Source organism: Bufo bufo, chromosome 5 (genome assembly GCF_905171765.1).
Source record: "Bufo bufo chromosome 5, aBufBuf1.1, whole genome shotgun sequence".
Lineage (NCBI taxonomy): Eukaryota > Metazoa > Chordata > Amphibia > Anura > Bufonidae > Bufo > Bufo bufo.
The window spans coordinates 174077356-174101815 of record NC_053393.1 but is presented as its reverse complement, the minus strand read 5'-3'; the positions used below and the strand labels follow the sequence as shown (position 1 = coordinate 174101815).

At 44.0% G+C, this 24460-nt stretch overlaps 1 protein-coding gene across 2 annotated transcripts in view; it reads left to right on the top strand.

The window, feature by feature from the left end:
• PPP4R1 (protein phosphatase 4 regulatory subunit 1) overlaps positions 1–21475 on the top strand; it is a 59897-nt gene extending 38422 nt beyond the window's left edge. For both annotated transcript variants that reach the window (XM_040432930.1, XM_040432929.1), the window contains exons 12-20: positions 4785–4963; positions 13695–13790; positions 13874–14059; positions 14138–14299; positions 14621–14721; positions 16338–16458; positions 18024–18158; positions 19256–19397; positions 20412–21475. In XM_040432930.1, the coding sequence (XP_040288864.1) occupies positions 4785–4963; positions 13695–13790; positions 13874–14059; positions 14138–14299; positions 14621–14721; positions 16338–16458; positions 18024–18158; positions 19256–19397; positions 20412–20575 (1286 nt within the window). In that variant the 3' untranslated portion in view covers positions 20576–21475. The remainder of the gene's footprint in view (positions 1–4784; positions 4964–13694; positions 13791–13873; positions 14060–14137; positions 14300–14620; positions 14722–16337; positions 16459–18023; positions 18159–19255; positions 19398–20411) is intronic.
• Positions 21476–24460: the final 2985 nt, after the last annotated feature.

Genomic DNA, 24460 nt, shown 5'->3' with positions numbered 1-24460 from the left:
TCATGGCATGTGAGAGATGAAAAAACAGAAGCACTGTGCTTTGGAAAGGGTTCCTCACCAATCGATCGGGGGAGCCGTTCATTTGCTGTGAAAGGTCTGGGCCTTTCACATGTATATTCCAATGTAGGCCTGCAGGTGGAATTTTCCATATAGCAAGGTGTTTAATTCCATTGCTAAATAGAAATTGCAATCTGCCGATGAGAAATGTTTTTAAAAAATATAAAAATCCAAATCACTCCCCTTTCCTCTGTAATAAAAAGAATCAAAATAAACATCATAGTCATTGCCGCATCCCAAAATGCCCATACTATTAACCCTTTAACGCATTCTCACGTACATGTGCGTAAGGGAATGTGGCTTCTTGCCTCATCCTCACGTGCATGTACGTGATGTCCCTGCTGCATCCGCCAGCATCGCCGTATGCAGTGATGCCAGGGGATTAACTCTTTCACATGCGGTCAGCGCTGACCACGGGGTGTGCAGGAGGGAGAGGGCTCTCTCTGACTGCATCGAGGCCCCCGCGCGTGCGCTGCGCTGCGCTGACAGGGGGCTGATGGTTGCCATGGTAGCTCCGATGCCTTACACAGGTATCGGAGCCTGCCAGCTACGGAAGCCCAGGAGTCTCCTTACTGTGTAAGATGCTGACAGTTCAATTCAGTACAATATTGAATGTATTGTACTAAATTGAAACAAGGATTAAACCCTGAAAAGGTGAAGTCCCAGTCGAGCACAAAAAAAAAATGTAAAAAGTGTGTGTGTTTGTTTTTTTGTAATAAAAAATAAAGTTTCATGTAAGGAAAAAAAAAAGCCCCCTCACCATAAAATTGTTTTAAAAAAATAAATAAAAAACATACATATTAGGTATCACTACGCTCTATAAAAATGCCCCATAATCTACCACCTCAGGTGAATGCCGTGTAAAAAAAAAAAAAAAAAAGTTACCTTATATCACAAAGTGTAATTCCAAGCGATCTAAAAGACACATGTACCCCCAATATAGTACCAATCAAACCGTCATCTCTTCCCACAAAAAAATGAGCCACTACATAGAAACAATTGCCCTAAAAGATAAAGAAAAATATGGCTTTCAGAAAAGAGAGACACTAAAACATGATTTATTTGTTGTCTTCAAAAACTGAAATAAATGTAAAAAAAAAACCCTGTAGACATATTAGGTATCACCGCATCTGTAACAACCTGCTCTATAAAAATATCACATAATCAGGTAGATTGTGATATTTCAAGCGATCAAAAAGTCATACACACCCCAAAATGGTACCAATCAAACCGTCATCTCTTGCCGCAAGAATGAGCCCCTACATAAGACAATCGCCCAAAAGGTAAAAGATATGGCTTTCAGAAAATGGAGAACCTAAAAAAATTGTATTTATTTTTTTTCCTTCAAAAATGCTTTTATAGTGTAAAACTGAAATGCATTTAAAAAGTAGACATAGTAGGCATCTCCACGTCCGTAATGACCTGCTCTATAAAAATATTATGACTTACCCCCTGAGGTGAACACCATAAAAAAAAAGTGTGCAAAAATGCAATTTTTTTACCTTTATCACAAAAAGTGTAATACCAAGCGATCAAAGTCTTATGCAAAAAAAAATAGTACCAATCAAACAGTCATCTCTTCCTGCAAAAAATTGCCCCTATATAAGACAATCGCCCAAAAATAAAAATAAATATGGCTTTAAGAAAATAGAGATGCTCAAAAATTTTAAAGGGTTTCTGTCACCCCGCAAAACTCATTATTTTTTTTTGGATAGTTAGATTCCTCATAGTGCGATATAGGAGAATATAATAGTCTTACTTACTTTCATGCGGCCGATTCTTTATAAAACGAACTTTTATAATATGTAAATGAGGGCTCTACCAGCAAGTAGGGCGTCTACTTGCTGGTAGCTGCTGCAGAAATCCACCCCCTCGCCGTGTTGATTGACAGGGCCAGCCGTGATCTCCTCCTCCGGCCGGCCCTGTCAGTAATTCAAAAATCGCGCGCCTCTGGTCATTCGGCGCAGGCGCTCTGAGATGAGGAGACTCGTCTCCTCAGCACTCCCGCGCCGATGACGTCTTCTCTTTCGATGATGTCATCGGCGCAGGCGCACTGAGGGAGTGCTGAGGATACGAGCCTCCTCATCTCAGAGCGCCTGCGCCGAATGACCAGAGGCGCGCGATTTTTGAATTACTGACAGGGCCGGCCGGAGGAGGCGATCACGGCTGGCCCTGTCAATCAACACGGCGAGGGGGCGGATTTCTGCAGCAGCTACCAGCAAGTAGACGCCCTACTTGCTGGTAGAGCCCTCATTTACATATTATAAAAGTTCGTTTTATAAAGAATCGGCCGCATGAAAGTAAGTAAGACTATTATATTCTCCTATATCGCACTATGAGGAATCTAAATATCCAAAAAAAAACAATGAGTTTTGCGGGGTGACAGAAACCCTTTAAAGAATGCTTTTTTTTGTGTAAAACTGAAATACATAAAAAAAGACATTGGGTATCGCTGTGTCCATAACAACCTCACATGATCTGACCCCTAAGGTGAATTTCATAAAAAAAATCTAATAAAAACTCTGCCAAAACAACCAATTTTTTTGGGTTACTTTGCCATTATAAAGTGTAATATTGAGTGATAAATAAAAATCATTTTTGGGTACATATGATACCTATAAAAAGTCAACTTTCCGCAAAAAATTAGCTCCCTACACAAGATGATCAGCAGAAATTTTTTTAAAAGTATAGCTTTCAGAAAATGGTGACACAAAAAACATGATTTTTTTCACAAATACTTTTATTGTATAAAACTGAAATAAAAATAAAAAATTGACATGCTAGGTATTTCTACATCTGTAATGACCTGCTCTATAAAAATATCACATGATCTACCCCTTCAGTTGAACGCTGTTAAAAAATAAGTAAATAAAACTGTGCCAAAATAGCCATTTTTGTCACCTTGCCCCAAAAACGTCATAATGAATGATCAAAAAATCGTATGTACCCAAAAATGGTACCAATAAAAAATGTCAGCTCTTCCTGCAAAAAAAAAAAAACCTGCACAAGATGATTAGCAGAAAAATAAAAGAAATGTAGCTTTCAGAAAATTAAGACAAAAACATTACGGTATTTTTGTTTTTTAAAAAATTTTTACTATGTAAAACTGAAACAAAAACAATACACATATTTGATATTGTCGCGTCTGTATCAACCTGCTCTATAAAACACATAATCTATCCTGTCAGCAGAACTCCGTAAAAAATAAAAACTGTTCAACAGCCATTTTTGGTTACCTTGCCTCACAAAAAGCATAATATCAAGCAATCAAAAATGTACCCTAAAATAGTACCAACAAAACTGTCACCTTAACCCGTATCACAATCTGCTTTATAAGCAGAGACATTCAAATTTAAAAAATTGTGAATTTTTCCAAATTTTCTGTACATTTTGGAACTTTTTATAAATAAAGGTGAAACATATTGACTCAAATTTACCACCAACATGAAGTACAATGTGTCACGAGAAAACAGTCTCAGAATGGCTTGGATAAGTAAAAGCATTTCAAAGTTATTACCACATAAAGTGAAACAGGACAGATTTGCAAAATATGGCTCGGTACTTATGGTGAAAACTGGCTTGGTCTTGAAAGGGTTAAAATTGGTGTTGAGCGAACTCGTGTTAAAGGGAACCTGTCATCTCTACTATGCTACCCTCACTGAGCGTTTCTAAATGTTCATTGTGTTACCCTAAACATATAAATTACACTTTTACTTTCCTTTACAGACGAATTCAATAAGTATTATGCATTTTTGTACTTCCTGCCTTTTATGCAAATTAACATAAGAGTCATATCTTACTTGGGTGACCGGAGAAGAGTCATATTTTCAAGCTCTGACTCATCATTTTTTCACACAATAAAAGCACACAGAGCTATGGGGACTGTGTATTGTGGATGTGCCAGCGGCCATCTAGCAGCCCATGTCCTCAGCTCTATACACAAAATCCAGGTGACAGGTTCCCTTTAAGTTCGGCGTCTAAAGTTTGGGTTCAGGTTATTGAAGAATCGCGTTATGGATTCTAAATTCCGTTATGGTCCGTGGTAGCGGAATCCATAACGCAATTCTTCGATAACCCGAACTTAAAACACAAGTTCGCTCAACACTAGTTAAAATTATAAAAATATTTATCCCTTACGGCATAATAGGAAAAAAATGAAAACGGACTATTCTTTTTTTTTTTTTTTTTTTTTTTTTTTTTTTTTATTGCTTCCTCTCCCAAACAAAATTAAGTGAAAAGTGATCAATAAAAACAGATCCTCCTGCAAAAAATGAAAGTATAACTTATTCTACAAAAAGAAGCCCTCGTACAGCCATGTGAACAGAAAAATAAAGTTGTTATTCGGGGAAGGTGAGGAGTAAAAAACAAAAACTTTAAAACTGGAAAAGGTACTGAAGCGGGGGAGCAGCATTAACAGTTTCACTTCCTGGTTCTGTCTGTACAGGAGGGCGCACATTATACCAGTTTACCAGTTGTTGACCTCTTACTAATACATGATCAATGTTTTCCTCTGGGTATAATCTTGGTAACCAATCTATTATAAATGTATCTTTTTTTGACTCTTTAATGGACACAAGTATTGTTTTTCAATATTGATGCCCCCAAAATGTCTAGTATTTTGGTGAAATTGCCTACACTCAAATGTGGTTAATCTCCTTAACAGCAGATTGTCAGCCTTTGCTATACTGATTTGTTGTGTGTGTTTTTTTTTTTTATTAAATCTATAGCACAAGTTGATGTCCTCACTGCTGCCCTTAAAGCTTCCAGCTTAGAAACTCAGGAAGACAGAAAATCCTCTCACTTGAATCAGGAGATCATCTACCGCAATGACACAATTGGGACAGGGAGAATAAACTTCAAAGTCTCACAAGATGACTCCTTCCCTTTAATCAGTGATTCCGTAGAGGTAAGAAACACTGTATCAACAGATTTCATTGATGAGTGGGGGGTGGGGAGGTCACGCTTTAAGTGGCTCACCTAAAGGCCAGCGGTCCCCCAATGAACGAGGGAGGGTTTGTTCTCTGTGATCACATCCTTTTATGTGGCACACAGAATCCCTGTCTGCTGGCAGCACATCGCCCTGTGTAAAAGATGTGCTGCTGGCAAATGGTGATTCTGTGTGTTGCTGAGCAGTCGCAGTAGTGATCATTCATGCTGCAGCTCATATTGGATCAGTGATCATCCTGTGCATCACCTCATGTAATAGGGCCCTTAGTCTTCACTACACTGCTATTTTTAATGTGCAGTTCGCACTCACTTGACATTGGTGCAGATAGATCAGGCATATTTTTGGCTTCAGTGTTGAAAGTGTTCATAAGGGTGGTTTCACACACAGCATATTTTTTTTATTTATTTTTTTTTACGACCCTGCAGTTTTTATTTCAGGTTTTTGAACTAGAAGTGGATCCAGCGGTAGGGAGATGTATATAATTCCTTCACTTATATTTCCCATTCTTTGAATTCTCTTCTGGCTATAGCTTAAAAATAAAAAAATAAATAAAAAAAACATAGAAAACTGCTACAGAAACATCTGCATTATTCCAACCACTATAGGTTGAAACTACCCTAAGTCGCCTCTCTTTTTCACATGTCAAAGTCTTGCATTGACTTAAGTATTCAGGCTTTTTATTCAGGACTTGAATAAAAGGGTTGAAGCACCTTTTGGCAGTGATTCCAGTCTTTTTGGGTATGATAAGGTTTGCACATCTGGATTTTCTGCCATTCTTCTCTTCAGATCCTCTTAAAGGGTTTCTGTTATCACAAATTCTGTTATGTAGCTGACTGACGTTAGCGATGTGCTAATGTCAGCAGTACATAACAGTGTGGTTTATAATTGTGTCCCTGCCGCCGTTCGCCTAAAAAACACACTTTTAAAATATGCTAATAAGCCTCTAGGTGCTATGAGGGAGTTGATTCAGCACCTAGAGGCTCAGTCTACGAACCATTTTTCTCGTGCATGGCATTGGGGGACACAGCACCATGGGTATATGTCCAACTACCACTAGGAGGCACTAGACACAAAAAGTGTTGGCTCCTCCCCGTTGGGCTATACCCTCTCCACAGGCACAAGGCTATCCAGTTTTTGTCTAGTGTCCGTAGGAGGCAGACCTGTCCTGCTTTTTTTGCAGGTCCTGCTGTTTATTTTTTATTTTATTCTTTATTCTTTTTTTCTCTCTTCTGCAGGTCTCGGTGATCTCCACCGTTATACCTGCTGCAGGCTGGGGCTCCATCGTGTTCCACCTTAGTTGCCCCCCCCCCTGCGGGCGCGTACTTCTGTACCATCGCCGGTCACCCAGTCCCCACAGACTGCATCCGCAGTGGCTTGCCGGCATTCCCACGGTTCCCGTGTTGAGTCTGCCGAAGGGGTGACCCTGCGGCGCCCGAAGACATCAGATGGTGAGTATAGTGAGTATACTCCCCTGTCCCTGCCCCAGGGTTAGGTTCCCTCCTGTGGCCAGGGGGGTGGGATCCACCTTAGCTGGGGGTCCTGGGAAGCTTCCATATTCCTCCACCTTTCTCTTCCCCCTTGGTTGGTCTTTTCTCTCCTCCCTGGCCACACAGTCCAGGCGTCGCTTCTCCTGGGCCTTCCCCGCTACTTTAGTCCCCGGCTTTTGCAGGGACTAGGCCTCATCTTCCATGGCCCGTTCCCGGCTCCCAGGTGCTCTTTTTGCCCTGTTCCGCCCACCCCCAGGCGTCGCTCCCCCCCCCCCCCCACCCTCCTCACCTAGTTTCGTGGGTCCGGAGGCCCCTCGGTCGGCCGCGATTCGTCCCGCCCCCCTCGCTCCATTCCCGGCCGCCTCATAAATCGAGGCCCCGGCTTTTGGGCCTGCTAGGCCGCGATCTTCCCGGCCCCTCCTCCTTGCTTCCCGGGCTTTTCTGACCCCGCCCGGCCCTCGGGAGGGGCTATCTCCTCCACCCTTTACTGGTCTAACGTGGTTATCTAGTGAGGGGAGACCTTCCAGTGGATAGATCCTCAGTTTAAAAGAACTGCAGACCCCCTTTAGGTCATTGTCCTATGTACTGTGTGAAGGCAGCTAATGCTGTACATAGGGATCACTCAAGGTTCCCCCCCCACCCCTCCTCAATTGCTTCATTTCTCCTGCAGCCTCTATAGCTGCTGCAGCACCTCTTTGGGGAACATGGCATCCGGGTCCAGATATGACAGCCTCTGCTGGCTGCTCTATGAGGGTCGCCTCTCCTCGGATCGCCACGTCTTTTCACGTGCGTCCGCTGTCTACGAAGGCTGCCATGCGGTCGGCCTGTCCCTGCTTGTGTGCAGTACCTCTTTCCAGACCCCATTGTGTCCCCTGACCAAATCCTTTTGTGTAGGTCCCTTCTGAATGGTCTCCCTCTTTGTCAAAGCCATGGGAACCTTGTCCGACTCTCCCAATCCTGGCGGAGTTGCTGGACCGCTACCTACCCAATTGCGGCCACCTATGCCCTCCCAGGGTCCTCCCTGCAGATGAGGCATGCTCAGATACCGGGTCCGACAAGGGGTAGCTCACAGTACAACCTCGGGTGGTCTCAACAGGATTCCACCCCTCCTCGGCATCCTCGGGTCCTCCCCAGGACAGGCCTGAGGCTGGTGACGAATCCTTTCCCGTCACCCCATCCGTTGCCTCGGGGGACACCTCTGCACCGATTCCCTCGGAACAGAGCATCAGGCGGTCTTCCTCCATACAGAAGCCTCTGGGAGGTCAAGACTAACGTGCACGGAGGAACCTCTCCTACCCAGGGTTGGTATCCCCTCTAGTGGATTTTCGGATGGCGCTCCCCTGACTGCACAGGTATTCAACCGCACAGGTAAGGCAGCCGTCCCCGTGTTTAGCATAATGAGTCACCTACTTGGTGTCTCTGGTACGTACGCCTTCTCCTTAACAGGGGGGTACCTGCACCACTGCCATAGGCTGTACCTGACAAGCCTTCCTGGTTCCCCTATACCAGGGGCTATGCTCTACACATTTGAGAGTGTTTCCACCGGGTCCCCATCCTGGTGCTGGTGTTCGCCACTCTACCTCATAACAGGGGGTCCCTGTTCTTGGCAAGCGCCTCCTGTTGGTTGGTAAGGAAAAGCAATTATATATGGCTGTTTCCATCCGCCTTGCTCTTTTTCACAGGTAGAGTACCTACACCTACTCCAGATGCTGAAGCCATTACTCCTGGCTGGCTCTATGGTGTTCCATGCGGCACTATTTCTCCCTTCCGGGCGAGATACACAGGCCGCCTTCAATTGCCTTGGCAATTGCACCTGTCTGTTCCCAGCCACTTTGCTCCTTTCATAGGTAGAGTACCTACACCATCTCCTGATGCTGTAGCCGATACCTCTGGCTGGCTCTATGGTGTTCCATGCGGCACTATTTTTCCCTTCCGGGCGGGATATACAGGCCGCATTCAATTGCCGTTGCAATTGCTCCTGTCTGTTCCCAGACTTTTTTTGCTCCCTTTCTTAGGCAGAGTACCTACACCATCTCCGATGCTGTAGCCAATACCCCTGGCGGGCTCTATTGTGTTCCATGCGGCAACATTTCTCCCTACGGGCGAGATATAGAGGCCACTTTCAATTGCCGTAGAATTGCCTCTGTCTGGTTCTAGTCGGCACCAAGCTGCCACCTTGGTCCCTTCATGGTAGAGTACCTGCACCATTTCCTGATGCTGTAGCTGTTGCTCCTGTCTGGCTTTATGGTGTACCATGTGGCATTTTCTCTCCCTTACCGGACGAGATATTGAGGCCTTCTCCAATTGCCGTGGTCATTGCACCTACCTCATCATAGTGTGCACCAAACGGCCATCTTACTCCCTTCATAGGTAGAGTTCCTGCACCGTCTCTGATGCTGCAGCCGTTACACCTGTCTGGCTCTATGGTGTACTATGCGGCCCTGTTTCCCTTTTTTTCAGGCGAAATAGAGGGCCTCCTTCAGTTGCCATTTCACCTACCCGATTGTAGTGTGCACCTGTCTTGTTTTTTGTGGTACCGTGCGGCCCTATTTTCCCCTTCCCGGGCGGAATATAGGTACCATTGCTAACGCGGTGCTGTTGCACCTCTCTGGTTCTAGGGTGCACCTTGTGGCCACATTGCTCCGATCTTAAAGGTAGTACCTCTACCATCTCCAGATGCTGTACCCATTACACCTTTCTGGTCGTTTTCTGCACTACGCAGCCATATTTCTACTTTACAGGTTGAGTACCTGTACCCTCCAAATGCATTAGCATTCCCAGATTCTGTGGCTATGTTTCCACTCTCCTTAGACATGCAGCCACTTTCCCTATATTTTAGGCATGTGGTTGTATTACTCAAGGTGCTGGGCCCTATGGTGCAATCTGTGGCCCATACAGTTTCTGTATTACTGGGTGCTTTCTGCCCCCAGGTTCTAATCTGTGCTGCGGATGTTGGTTTCACCCTTTTGGTTCTTCCATACATCTCCACTCCGTTTCTGTCGTGCTCAATGGTCTCCTTGTACTTCTCAGGGCACTGTCTACAACAGGCCATCCTGGTTCTGCATGTGCATGGTTACCATATCTGGCAGGGGTGGGCCAGCCCAACCCCCACCTTGTCGGTCTAGTGCTACTTATTGTAGCTCCAGTATATGGCTGATCTGATCTGGCGGGTGGTCCACATACAACCATGCTCCCTACACCATGGCCAGGTGGTTGTTGGCCTTTGTGCTAGGGTTGCTCTTGCCATCTCTATAAGGTACTACGGTTGCTGCGCTTCGCGTTACCCCATGTTATAGAGGAGTACTCGCGTTGTTTCCTATTACAGAGTGGCCTATTCCTGGTGGAGTACAGGGATCTCCACTGGATCTTCTACCTTGTTGGGGCACGTAGCTGGTGAGCATCGGCCGCTGCAGCAGTTTTCGGTCATCGCTGGATGTCCTCTGCCACATGGAATCCTTCTGGGGTCATCAGCATTTTTCATCGCTGGCCGTCCTCCCTGACGGGTCAGGGACAGGACCACTGAGCGCCACACACCTGCCTGGTAGGTAATTTTTCAGCTGGTTGCTCTGGCATCGGACAGGGTCCCGTAGTTCCTTCTGGGTCCAGGTGTTCTCGGTATTCCCTTATATTCTCTGCTTAGTTGTACTTCATGACAGAGGGGCAGTCCCCTTGGACCTTGCCGTCGTTTGCACCTGTCAGGTACTTTCTCCCCCCTGGGAGTTTTCAGTACGCCGGTCGCGGCTGGTTTCTACATTTCTGTGTAGTCTCACCCGGTTTTTTCATGGCGACTTCTGCATTCCTTATGCATATGGATGTCTGTCAATTTAGTGGTACTTCCCGAGCTGCTGTACTTGTCCTCTCTGGGACAATGTATACAGTTTGCTAGTCACTGTTCTTGGAATGGGTAGTTGTCCATGGCCAATGTCCCTTCCCCTATGGTAGTTTCATCTCTCCTTTCCTGGATATTCTGGCTTGCGTTGTCTTCTGGTGGTTCACCTCCTGGTTCCTTGTGAGCCCATCCCGGGTACTCCTTCTGGAGTCCCTGGTCCCAGTTTGTTTGACCACTCAGGTTCTGCATGGCAATCGTTTTTTTGGGGGGATCGGGGCCTGGGTTGATTGTTCCCTTTATGGGTTCCAATAACCTTGTGGTCTTCTTGGGATTCGTGTCTCTTTTCCCATCCTCCCACGTCAAGTACCTGGTATTGAGTGGCTTAGCACAACGGTTTGCAATTCCGCCGTATGGTCTCCTTCGGGAGGGACCTCCTCCTGTTGTAGAACCTTTCCTCCTTAGGCGGTTGGAGTACTCTCCTTCTACTTCCATGTCTTTCAGTCCAGTGTGTCCTGCTGAGATTTCCTGGGCCTGTATCTGGTTCCTTTTTTCCCTGATGCTTCACATGCCCAGAGTTTCCTCTGGTCTTACGCTTCACAGTGATATCTTGTTTTCCGAGGCTCGGGCCTCATCTCCTGTTTTTGGGACGCAGGTCTTACTCTTTTTTCCTGGCTTTTACCTACAACCCCCTCCTTCTCCAAGGGTTGGTGGTTTCCTCTAGCAGCCTTGGGTTTTCGCCTTTTAAATAGGGCGCATAACTTCATCATCTGCCTTGCGATGAGGGGAGACCTGCTCCCTTCACATGTGAGCCTTGCTACGGCTTCACTCACTCGTTTGGCTTCCAGTACTTCCTTGTTTCCTTTCTCCCCTGGCCTGTCAGGGGTTGGCCACAGTTTTTTTTTCGCTCTTTGGGTCTGAGACAATTTAGAGCATTAGGTAGTCCCAACACGCGGTGCTGTCCTAATTTTTTCTCCAGCCCTTGGCTGAGCTCGGTGTTCCCTTTTTGCCACCTTCGTGCATTTGGGATTTTCTTCCAGGCATTTTTCCTGGGGTGCTGACAGTCTTCTCTGATTCTTCCTTGAGGTTTCTTCCTTGTTATGGAACCTCTTGCCCATTCCGTGTTTTCTACTGTTGGGTCACATGGTTCTCCTGCACCTGTATACCCAACCGGTGGCATGGCTGTTCTTTTCCCACCCTCGGGGACTGCTTTGGGACGTCCCATGGTGCTGTGTCCCCCAATGCCATGCACGAGAAAATTGGATTTTTTGTACTCACCGTAAAATCCTTTTCTCGTAGTAGGCATTGGGGGACACAGATCCCACCCTATGTTTTTACTTCCGATTTTCCGGGCTGGTCTCTTGATCTTTCCCGGTAGGGGAGTTGTTGGTTCCTTGCTTTTTTTCTCTCTCCTACTGCTTTTTGTACAAACTGAATAGCCTTGTGCCTGTGGAGAGGGTATAGCCCAACGGGGAGGAGCCAACAATTTTTGTGTCTAGTGCCTCCTAGTGGTAGTTGGACATATACCCATGGTGCTGTGTCCCCCAATGCCTACTACGAGAAAAGGATTTTACGGTGAGTACAAAAAATCCAATTATCCCGCCCATGTCCTCCATTTAGCACGCCCAGGTCCTCTTGAGTGACGTCTGAGTTAGCTGGATCGCTGAAGAAATCCCGCTCCTGCACCGCTCACTTCTGTATTCAGAGCGGGGTGGGCTAAACGGAGGACCTGGGCAGGATAAATGGTTTGTAGACTGAGCCTCTAGGTGCTGAATGAACGCCCTCATAGCACCTAGAGGCTTATTAGCATATTTTAAAAGTGGTTGTTATTTTTGTTTTGGGGGGGGGGGGGGGGGGGGGGGACAAAAGTATAAAGAACACTGTTATGTACTGCTGACATTAGCACATTGCTAATGTCAGTCAGCTACATAACAGAATTTCGGATGACCGAAACCCTTTAAGCAACTAGCAATTGCCAGCAGTCTGCAGTAAGGGTACAGAGGGGAGGTAACCAGTTGGGGGGGGGGGTGCACCTTCACAGACCTGCTCTATCCAGTCGACGCTGCCATTGTCAGTCTGTGCAGGTACACTCCCCAACCGGTTAGCTCCCCTCTGTACCCTTACTGCAGACTGCTAGCAATTCATTCCTAACTTCTAGTAGAAATAATAAAGGAACTGCACAACATAGAGACATAAGACTAGATGCTTCAGAATTATTACATGGGGGATGCATGAAGCTATTAAAACAGGCATGTCAGGAGAGGTGAAAGGTCCTCTTTATCCACTTCCCAACCACCCATTGACCCAAGTATTAAAAATTCTATGGAACACCTGTTGAGTGAATTGCTTGCTACACCCCTTAAAATTTCCTTGGGTGGTGTAGTTTACAAAATGTGGTCACTTTCACTGTGGGGGTACCTCAGGGTCTCTTTAAATGCAACATGGTGCCCAAATACCATTCCAGCAAAATTTGCCCTCCAAAAACCTTATGGCGCTCCTTGCCTTCTGTGCCCAAACAGCGGTATTCGACGACATATGGGGTGTTTCTGCAAACTGCAGACTCAAGGTAATATTGAGGTTTGTTTTGTTAACCCTTGATGTGTTTCAGGAAAAAAATGATTAAAATGGAAAATCTGCAAAAAAAAATGAAATTTTGAAATTTCACCTCTATTTTGCTTCAATTTCTATGGAATACCTGAAGGTTTAACAACATTTCTAAAACTAGTTTTGAATAGTTTGAGGGGTGTCGTTTCTAAAATAGGGTCATTTATGGGTTGGTTATATCATGTAAGCCCCACAAAGTGACTTCAGAACTGAACTGGTCTTTAAAGTTGACTTTGGAAATTTTCTTAAAAACTTAAAAAATTGCTTTTAAAACTAAACCTTCTAATGTTCTAAAAAAATAAAATTACATTAACAAAATGATGCTACATAAAGTAGATATATGGGGAATGTTAATTATCGAATATTTTGTGAGGCATCACTATTTGTCTTAAAAGCAGAGATTCAAATTTAGAAAATAGTGATTCTTTTTCAAATTTCGGTTAACTTTTTTTTTTATAAATAAAGGTAATAAATAAAGGTAAAACATATTGACTCAAATTTACCATTAACATGAAATACAATGTGTCACGAGAAAACAGTCTCTGAATGGCTTGGATAAGTAAAAGCATTCCAAAGTTATTACTACATAAAGTGACACATGTCAGATTTTCTAAATTAGGCTCTGTCAGGAAGAGGGCAAATGGCCCGGGCTGGGAGTGGTTAAAGTGAATTACCAATTTGGGGTGCTATTTCCAACTTGCAGAGTGTGCAAAGACAATTTTAATTTTGTGTCCTTTCTCTTTAAAACGGGTTTGATGATGACCATCTACAGTGCATGCAGTCCACCCTGCGCTACATCCACAATGATTCTGACTTGAGCACTAGTAGTGGCTATAGCCCTGATGAAGAAAAAAAATCCAAAGTGCAGGTGAGTGGAGAGAGGGTCTCTTATCTGTGCATTCCCAATATCCGAACTGTAAATATTCTACCACGATTCTTTTGTGTTCATAGGATGTTGTACCTCAGGCCTTATTGGATCAGTATCTATCAATGACTGACCCATCCCGTGCCCAGACTGTTGACACAGAGATTGCCAAGCATTGTGCCTATAGCATTCCAGGAGTGGCCCTTACACTGGGTAGACAGAACTGGCACTGTCTAAGGGACACTTATGAGACACTAGCAGCAGATATGCAGGTAGATATATATCGGAGCTGTTTGCTACTAAGCTCTGAAATCTACAAGTGAAATCTAATGTATTTTTGTGTTCATCAGTGGAAGGTACGGAGAACATTGGCCTTTTCCATTCATGAACTAGCATTAATACTTGGCGATTCCCTTACTGCTGCCGATTTGCTACCAATCTTCAATGGGTTTCTAAAGGACCTCGATGAAGTCAGGATAGGCGTCCTAAAACATCTCTATGACTTTTTAAAAGTGAGTGTGTACAATTTATCTGTAAAAATTTATTATTTTCTTTCTTATGTAATCACTAATTCTAAAAAAAATTAAAAAAAATTCTATGGTTATATTTTAAAAAAAATGGAAAAAAAAAACAAACTGATCTGTTACAAAAAAAAGACAAATATCGATTATAGCATAAAAGTTTAAAAGAATGTTAGTCATGTAACCAGCATGTAAAAAAATCACTGAAATGTCTAGTCATTAAATATGCTCTAACGGGGTATATAGAAAGTAGGCAATCGAAATGACACTGAGCATTTATAAATGACATTTAGATATACTTATTTTTTCCAGCTTCTTCAGCCTGACAGAAGACGAGAATACCTTTATCAGCTCCAAGAATTCTTGGTGACTGATAACTGTCGGAACTGGCGTTTCAGGGCAGAATTGGCAGAGTAAGTGCTTCTTGGAACTAGACTTTATATCTTGAGTACTCAGTGGAGGGCAATGCCAAATACACTTGCCCAGGACCTGTCACATTATGTTCTTCCTGCTTCTTCGCTGTAGCCTACAGTTTTCCGATGTGTGTAGGAAGCTCCAAGAAATAAGTTAATGTTTTATCATGTAATATTAAAAGGGATACCTAGATGGTTTCAAGGATATAAATATTTGAAGTCACTCCATGTGTTTTTACTTCCTATCCTGGCGACTTTTAGCATGGCAAACAGTTTGTCTTAAAGGGGTTGACCACTTTTTACTATTGATGACTTATCCGCAGTATAGGTCATCAGTATCAGATCGGCGGGGGTCTGACTTCTGGCATCCCCGCTAATTAGCTGTTTGCTCTGTTTACCTGCCTGCTGCAGCAATTGCAGTGGCGAACAGTGTAATTACCAGTATGGTGTCCCCATTCACATTTGTGGGACGGCTCTGTAGTATGCACTTGAACAGACAGTCGTCCCATAGAAGTTTATTGGGCCGCGATTCTTCTAATTACTCTGCTCACCACTGCAATTGCTGCGGTGAGCAGGTAAAAAGAGCAGATAAGTCATTCTCTTATGTGTGCTGCCTTCTCTTCAAAAAGCTGATCTGATATTGATGACCTATCCTGAGGAGGTAATAAACTAGTAAAAAGCTGACAAACCCTTTACCTTTTTCCTCAGACCATCACTGCAATCAGAGACAGTCCCCCCCCCGCCCCCGTAACTGGTAATCTTAGAGCATCACAAATTACACTGATAAGTGCAATGCTCTTTTGTGGACCTCTTTATCTAGGCCTATCGAGAGAATAGAGTTGTCGTACTGTTATCACAGTTCTACACCTACTATTATCATGCAGAATACCCTCCAGCAAGGTAAACTCATATTTGCCCATCTGTACTCCTCAACATTGAACTGGCAACACCAACAAGGACAAGCCATAAGGTTATGCAAATTGGGGAAGTACCAGGTGTGGCTAAGATCTGCAGACGATCACATTTTCAAGCCACTAGCTCCCATCTGTGACACGTAGAAGGGGCATACAAGCCGAATTGAAAGCAAAGTTTTTTTTTGTTTTTTTTAGCCACATGAAACCTCAAATATGGGATCAGTATGTCGGCACTGTGTCAGTGTTGTGTATCCTGGGGATTGGGGGACAGTCAGAGGTGCAGAGAGGAGAGCCTCTGCACTAGTGAAGTATCTGATTAGAAGAATGGGGCACAGTGATCCAACTTGTACTGCACATCCCAAACCTGGGGTGTCTGGCAGTGACCACACACAACATCGCAAGGTGTTTGCACAACATTGGGCTATGAGGCCGGCCTCCAGCACAGCAGGGCCCTGTGTCTTGGACTGCCCATTGCATAGTCGCGGGCAGTCGTCCTATTCCCCAGTGGGGTACATTGCCAATCTGCCCCTGGTTCATACCAGGTATGATGGAACTACTGGGTGCTTGCTTTGAGTTGTAGTTTCCCTATATGATGAATATTACTGCTGTAGTGGATTTACATTTTACCCCGAGTCGGCATTTGCCTTTACAGTATAGCGTCACTGAATGAAATAACTGAATGCATTTTGCTGAACTTTCTAGGCAATTGATCCTTCTACTTGAACTGTACAGTCCAAGAGATGTTTATGACTATTTACTACCAATCGCTTTAACTCTTTGTGGAGATAAAGTATCATCTGTCCGCTGGATATCATTTAAACTGGTGAGTGTCCTTTCTGCCCAGCCACCGTCCTCCAACTATTGCGTGGGTTTTTGTATTGGGCATCTATCTTATTGCCATTTGTGGTACAATATTTCCAGTTGGTTATAAATATTTGCTGCTTAGGCTACTTTCACACTTGCGTTCAGAGCGGGTCCGTCTGATGTCTTCACAGACGGATCCGCTCCTATAATGCAGACGTTTGGATCCGTTCAGAACGGATCCGTCTGCATTATAGTTTAAAAAAAATTCTAAGTGTGAAAGTAGTAGGATCCGTCCAGAAGACTTTACATTGAAAGTCAATGGGGGGCGGATCCGTTTGAAAATTGAGCCATATTGTGTCAACTTCAAACGGATCCGTCCCCATTGACTTACATTGTAAGTCTGGACGGATCCGTTTGCCTTTGCACGGCCAGGCAGACACCCGAACACTGCAAGCAGCGTTCAGGTGTCCGCTTGCTGAGCGGAGCGGAGGCTGAACGCTGCCAGACTGATGCATTCTGAGCGGATCCGCGTCCACTCAGAATGCATTAGGGCAGTACGGATGCGTTCAGGGCCGCTTGTGAGACCCTTCAAACGGAGCTCACAAGCGGAACCCCGATGCTAGTGTGAAAGTAGCCTTAGGCTGTCTATTAAAAAACGCTAAATGTATATGCTTGGAAACCGCTTGGACTCTGTTAAAGGATAACTGTCATATTTTCACTCAAAATTCAATTTTCATATATGTTGTTGCTGTGATGATGATCCATAATCACTAATTATTGTGTTCACATACCACTTGTTTAATAAGATTCCGTCCATAGCCACCGCTCCTCACAAGACCTTCTTTCTGACTATCTTCTCAAGTATCCACCGATGCCCTTACCCTGAGGCTAAGGCCTCCTTCCCTAACTTACCCAGAATTCATTCGGCTCATCTCGGGAACGCGCAGCCTCACCCCAACCAATCTGCTTCCTCCTGAGTAGTTGATAGCGAATATTCTAATCACAAATTTTTATCGCGAATATCGGCGCTATCCCAGTCTGACGGGAGCGCGCACGTAGTGTTCGGGACTGCCCACTACTACGTCCTCAGTCTTCTGTATATAGGAGATGGAGGACACCTAGCAATGCTGTTTTAGCCGCACCACTGAAATGCATGGAGGAGGAAAGAACATGCTGCAATTACTAGGTAATTCAATACCTATACAAAAGTATTAACTAGGGAACTAAAGTAAACTTAGACCAATCCAATTACATTTAAAAAAAAATGACAGTTACCCTTTAAGCTGGCCATGCACATGGGATAGCGGCCCATCTGATCCCTCCATACATATCTGTGCTTGGCTCGGCTAAATAGGAGACAGGAGGAGAAAGCCTGACGTCCAACATGCCCGATGCTTATTTCTCCTGACATTTGTTGTTGAGGGGGAGTCAGATTGCCACCATACACATTTAGATTGCTGATGCCCATCTAATGTGTATGGCCAGCTTCCATCTTTACCTTCTCCTCTATTTACTTGATGGTGTAAGCATCAGTAATATCTAGTTAAAAAATGGCTTGTTTATTTTCAATGGTTTATTTTGCAGATTAGTGAGATAGTTAAGAAGCTGTACTTGGCTCCCAGTCCAACCTTGGCCCTGGACCTGATGAATAGGCTTGTGGAGCAGTTCTGCAAGAGCCTGAAATGGTCAGGACGGCAAACATTTGTGTTCATATGTCAGGTTGGTTATCAATACATTGGTTCTCGTATGCGTCATATACCATAGCATGTGGCTTGCAATTTTTTGCACCCCAGTTTTTCTAAACCCCAGCCGATCAGCTGTTTTGTGGTAGCTGCGGCACAAAATCTACACAGCCCCATCTGTAGGGTAGTGGACGGACCTGGTAACTGCAGCACTGTTCTCTATTGACTTCAGTGGAAGCAACACTGCCGTTACCTGCTCCATTCACTGCATAGTAGGCAGAGCTACCCCAAGACAGCTGATCACAGGGGTGCAGTGTATTCCATCCTCTGCTGATTCTGGACAATCCCTTTCATTTTTGGTAGAAGACTCTTTAAATGACAGGATATTGGGGAATTCTAGATAATGAAGTTCTCTTATATTATACTTAGTATATTTTAAGGTTCCCCTAAATACTAGGGGACACATGTCGAGTTTGTATGCTAATGGCAGGATTGGTCATCAGTATCTGATTGATGGAGATCTGACATCCGAGACAACTGCCGATCAGCTGTTTGAAAAGGCACTGGTGCTCCTGTGATTGCCGCTGCCTTCTCTCAGTTTACCAAGCACCGTGCCGTACATTATATAGCGGCTGTACTTGGTATCACAGCTCAGCCCCATTATTTCTATGGGGCTGAGCTGCGCCTAGGCCGTGTGACAGATGAACGTGTCTTCACTGGCCTAGGAGAAGCTGTGAGAAGGCCACTGCGCAACTGCGAGCGCTTCTTTCTCGAAAAAGCTGATTGGTGGGGTCCTGGGTGTTGGACCCCCACCGATCAGATACTGGGAAAATCTTGGGCGGCTCCTTTTAAGCATTTGTCCCATCAGGACAAACAATTACACATGTGACAGAGTAGCCACAAGGCGCAGCTCTCACTGACTCCACACTACTATGTATTACCATGTAGCCTCAATAGGTTACCTGGAAATGACAGTTGATCACAGAACTAGAGCAGCTGGATATCATTCTACCCTATCACAGTTGTCAGAATGAAATAAGATCTAGTTAGATGAGGCATCTGTTATCTGGATTCGCCTCAGCTTGTATGTTTTATATAAAATGTAATTGAATTATCCCATGTTTGCCTTTACAGGCTCTCCTTGAAGAGGACTGTCTTCCTATGGAGCAATTTGCTATGCATTTAATGCCACATCTACTGCAGCTTGCTTCTGATAGAGTACCCAATGTCAGAGTCCTTCTTGCTAAGACGTTAAAGCAAACACTGTTGGAGAAAGGTGAGCAAAGGCCTTAATGTGTCCCTTAATAGTCTACATCCACTTACTTAGGTCTGCCATAAGGTGAACGTCTAAGCGGAATCCTAGATTTAGAACCTGGGGTTACCTTGAAGTGCATGTGGTTCATTATTGGGCTACTTTCACACTCGCGTTTTGTGTGAATCCGTCTTGTATTTGCACAGACGGATCCACGCGAATAATGCAAATGCTTGTATCCGTTAATAACGGATCCGTTTGCATTATTGCAAAAAAAAAAAAAAAAGTAAGTCAAAACGGATCCGTCTTGACTTACATTAAAAGTCAATGGGGGATCTGTTTTTAATTGCACCATATTGTGTCGGTGAAAAAACGTTTGGCTCTACATAGTCAGACGTACACCAAAACGCTGCAAGCTGCGTTTTAGTGACCGTCTAAAAAAACGTAACTGAGACCAAACGCAGCCAAACTGATGCATTCTGAACGGATCCTTATCCATTCAGAATGCATTGGGGCTGAACTGATCCGTTTTGGGGCCGCTTGTGAGAGCCCTGAAACAGATCTCACAAGCGGACCCAGAAACGCCAGTGTGAAAGTAGCCTTAGAAGTTCTTGGGATTATTTTTAATGGGATGCACATGCGGTTGGTGCATTAAAAACTCCATGTGCCTCATTATTAACCCCGTTGTGCCGAATGTGAGGCACATATCAACTAAACTGTGATTACTAAACTGGATTACTAATGTGAGGTACAAGTACCTCCTTTTATTTCGCATTTACAGTAAGAAACCATGTGCCTCATTAATGATACTAATGTGAGGCACATGGAGGTACTAAGGCTGTGTTCATATGGCTCATAGCACTGCAAAAACCTCTGTGGTCTCTGCTGAGGTTTTTCAGTTTAAACTACACACTCATTGTATGGAGCTAAAATACGAGCAGATTTGGTTTCCTGTGGTGGTCGTCCATCTTCCCCTTATCTGCTGCCTACACGTGTTCTGGGTGGCTGTTTCTCATACTTGTCACCTTCTGTCCTTAGAGTACTTCTTAACCTCTGCCAACTCTCACCAAGAAGCTGTGGAGCAGACGATTGTGGCTTTACAGATGGATTATGACAACGATGTCAAGTATTTTGCCAGTATACACCCTGCTAGCACCAAACTTGCAGATGATGCCATGAGCACTGCTTCTTCCACCTACTAGTAGGCATTATTGTCCAGCAAAGGTCAGCCTGAACTCAGTCCCAGGACCGTGTTATTGGCCTTTCTTGTTCCTATTCTACTTTAGGAGGGAAGAAAAAAAACTATGAACTCAGAGGATTGCCACCAAAGCCTTAAGTCTTGTCTTCCTGAGATGTCAAGAAACTTGAACTGACTGATGAGTACATTTATATCTGTGAGGGCATAAAGCTCTAGTCTAGATTCCTACATCTTTCACTGCTGGAGCTGGTACTGAAGTGCTTGCATATATGTACTGTGCCATAAAACGCCATTCGATGGAGGGGCCGACATTAGGAATGGGTTCTGTGGCTTGCCATATGCTGTAGCACTATTATGTATCTATGGGCCATAACCTGCAGTGACTTCTACTAATCAATCTGTTCCAAATCATTGTAGAGAATTTCCAGTATTAGGGGCAAATGGGGTTTTTATTGAGTGTATCCCCCTGTCTTTCTTAACGTGTGAATAGTTTCTTTATTGGGATGTGTGTTAACTGAGAAATAAAGGGCAGTGTACCCTTTTTTTTCTTTCTTAAGGGCTCAGTGCTAACACTACATTAGATACTGATTTTAATCCTTAAATGCAGCATATTGCTGTACTTCTAGGCAGGCAACATTGCTGTTAAGTACCTCTGTTCTCATTTGTTTTCATGCTGGTCATGACCTGAAGGATATGTATTGATTCATGTGCTTCAAGTCAAGTTTTTTTTTTTTTTTCTAACTTGATCATGATCAACTATGAGGTGCATCACTATTGGTCTTCATATAAATGTACATATCTGTTGTACTCCTTGGAGTGCCGCAGTCTTTAATCATGATGTTTAAAGCTCAGTCGTAATACAAGAATATCTGCTTGTCTGAATAAAATTTATTAATAAGTTTCATTACAACCTTTCTTTTTATTTAATGTTTTTTTTTAGGGGGGGGGGGGGGGGTGAAGTATGGGATTTAGTGACCTATAGAGTATTAGCTAGAAACCAAAACTATCAGATAAAGGAGTCCAATAACGTGGTTAGTTGGTACAGCACTATCCAGGTACAGTGACATGATAAAAATGGGACAGTTACCGAACAAATTAAGAAGTATCTATAAACATAGAATGTGTCGGCAGATAAGAACCATTTGGCCCATCTAGTCTGCCCAATATACTGAATACTATGAATAGCCCCTGGCCCTATCTTATATGAAGGATGGCCTTATGCCTATCCCATGCATGCTTAAGCTGTATTTGCAGCTACCACTTCTGCAGGAAGGCTATTCCATGCATCCACTACTCTCTCAGTAAAGGACCACCAATGCCAGCATCGTTTTTTATAATAATACATTATAAGCGTGCGTTCACATGACTGTATCCATTTGCGGACCACATATTGCGGATCCGCAAAACACGGATACCGTCCGTGTGCTTTCTGCATTTTGTGGATCAGAATGTCCTGCCCTGCGATAGAAATGCTTGTTCTTGTCCACAAAACGGACAAGAATAGGGACATGTTCTATCCTTCAAGCAAATCTTACCTGATGCAGGGGACCTTGGTATCCCCTTTGTTATTTTATGCCTTAATTCCAATAAAGAAGATCTATCTACCAGCCGAGTTACTCCGGTTTTCTTACGCCGAAGCAGAAAATTTTCTTGCAATTACATGGATCCTCTGAGAGATTGGGCTTCTCCATTAAAGGCTTCTTCAGCTGCGGCAGCATATGTGGCATCTCGGGTTACTGCTTTGATTAGCCTACAATAGAGTTGTGCCTATTAATTGCACAATCAAGCAAGGTGAGCCTCCAGTTTGGAGTTTCCTTCCCTCGGCCCAGTGCCTAGGACGTACTTACCCTATTTTGCGCCTCTTTTTTTACTTTGTTCACAGCAAAATTAAGCCCGTCTTCTTGAAGATGTTGTATCTTTTTTGCAGGGCCGCGGAATGGACATACAAATGAATGGGTCTGCCTCCGATCTGCAAAATAGCGGAACAGATGTGTAATAAAATATATGGTCGTGTGAATGGGCCCTAAAGGTTAAATTTTTTTTTTATTTGTTTTTCATATGTTACCAGTGTGCAGCCTTAAGACCTGTCTTCAAGGTTACAAAGGAGAGAAACTTAACCTTGGTCCTCCCTCCCCACATATTTAGAATATACGCCATGTAAATTACCAAATACATTAATCATCAAATTCTAGAGTGTTTGATACCAAATACATACCTGTCATTTGTTGCCTGACAGAGCTATTACAGCCCAAAGAGACTTTAAGAATGTAAGATCTGGAAGTACAAAAATGGGATATAATCATTCATATTCTGTTAGGTAACCTTGTGTTTTTATGAATGTCGATCAATGGCAGTGACAAAGCCATAGCATAGTACATCTATTTCATGAAGGATGCTGAAAACTGTGGAGGCTTCATTTTTTTTAATAGGAAGTATTTGTGCCAGCAAACTGGCATAAATGAAGATAATTTTGTCGGGGCAGCTGACTCCAAGGTAATCCTCATTATAGTATAGAATTCGGATAAAAGTGAGCTCTGTTCCCTGGAATAGGCCTAGGTAAAGAAGAGCACCGCACGGATTAGTATAATGCGTGATGCTCTTAGTATAGAAATATTTTTTTAGTACACAGACATCAGAAGCAGGGATGGACTGGGACAATAAAGTGGCCCTGGACTTCAGCCAGACCGGCCCACTTTATTTTTCCCAAACACACTCAAAAAAGGGGTTATGTCTCTTCAGCAAGTGGCATTTATCTTGTAGAGAAAGTTAATACAAGGCACTTACTAATGTATTGTGATTGTCCATATTGCTTCCTTTGCTGGCGGGAGTCCTTTTTCCATCACATTATGCACTGCTCGTTTCCATGGTTTTGACCACCCTGTAATCCAGCAGCGGTGGTCATGCTTGCACACTATAGGAGTAGCCGGGATTGTGGGAGTGCACATAGTTTGGTGCTTTTTTCGACCACCAATGCTGGATTACAGGGAGGTCGTAACCATGATGACGAGCCATGTATAATGTGCTGGGAGACATTTTGTCTCTATGGCACTATCTGCCCTAATAGTGATACAGTGCCCACATAGCACGATAGTGCCCTCCTATTCACAGAAAAATAGCGCATTTGTACCCATATAGTACCTACCTAGGTGCATAGAAAGTGCCATACTTTGGCTCTATGTCGGCACTGTATGACTGTGGCCAAAGTACTGTAGGTTTTCACTTTAGGTAGGTACTGTATGGCACCATAAGCAAGAAATACACCATTTATCTGTGCATAACATGGCGCTATCTGAGCACTGTATGACCGTGGGAAGACCTGGGCATACTATGCTCAGATAAGTTGTGTATTTAGTGTCTACAGTACCCACAAAGTGCCATATCATACCTACCTAGAGCTAAAACGTGGGCAGAAAGTGCCATACTTTGCCTATAATTATACTCTGTCTACACAAGTATGGCGCTTTCCGAGTATGGGTTCTATATGGCACTATGTGGGCACGACAGGCACTAAATGCGCCATTTATCTGTGGATAGTATGGCACTATCTGTCCACAATCATACAGTGCCCACATAGAACCAAATATCGCCGTACCCACACTATTATATGGCAGTGCCCAGAGCGCCATATGTTGACTATGTGGGCAGATAGTGCCCTACTATGCCCAGATAAATAGTGCCCTTAGTGACTGCAGTGCCACACTGTACCCACCTAGAGCCAATCTGTGCACAGAAAGTGCCATACTTTGTCCACAGTGACAAAGTGCCCTTTCTGTGCACAGTCTGGCTCCAGGTAGGTATTCTACTACACGTGGGGGCACAGCGCTCATCTCTTTAGTAAAGAGTCTTTACTACCTTACATTCAGCTCCAGCCTCCAGTAACAAGTGCGGG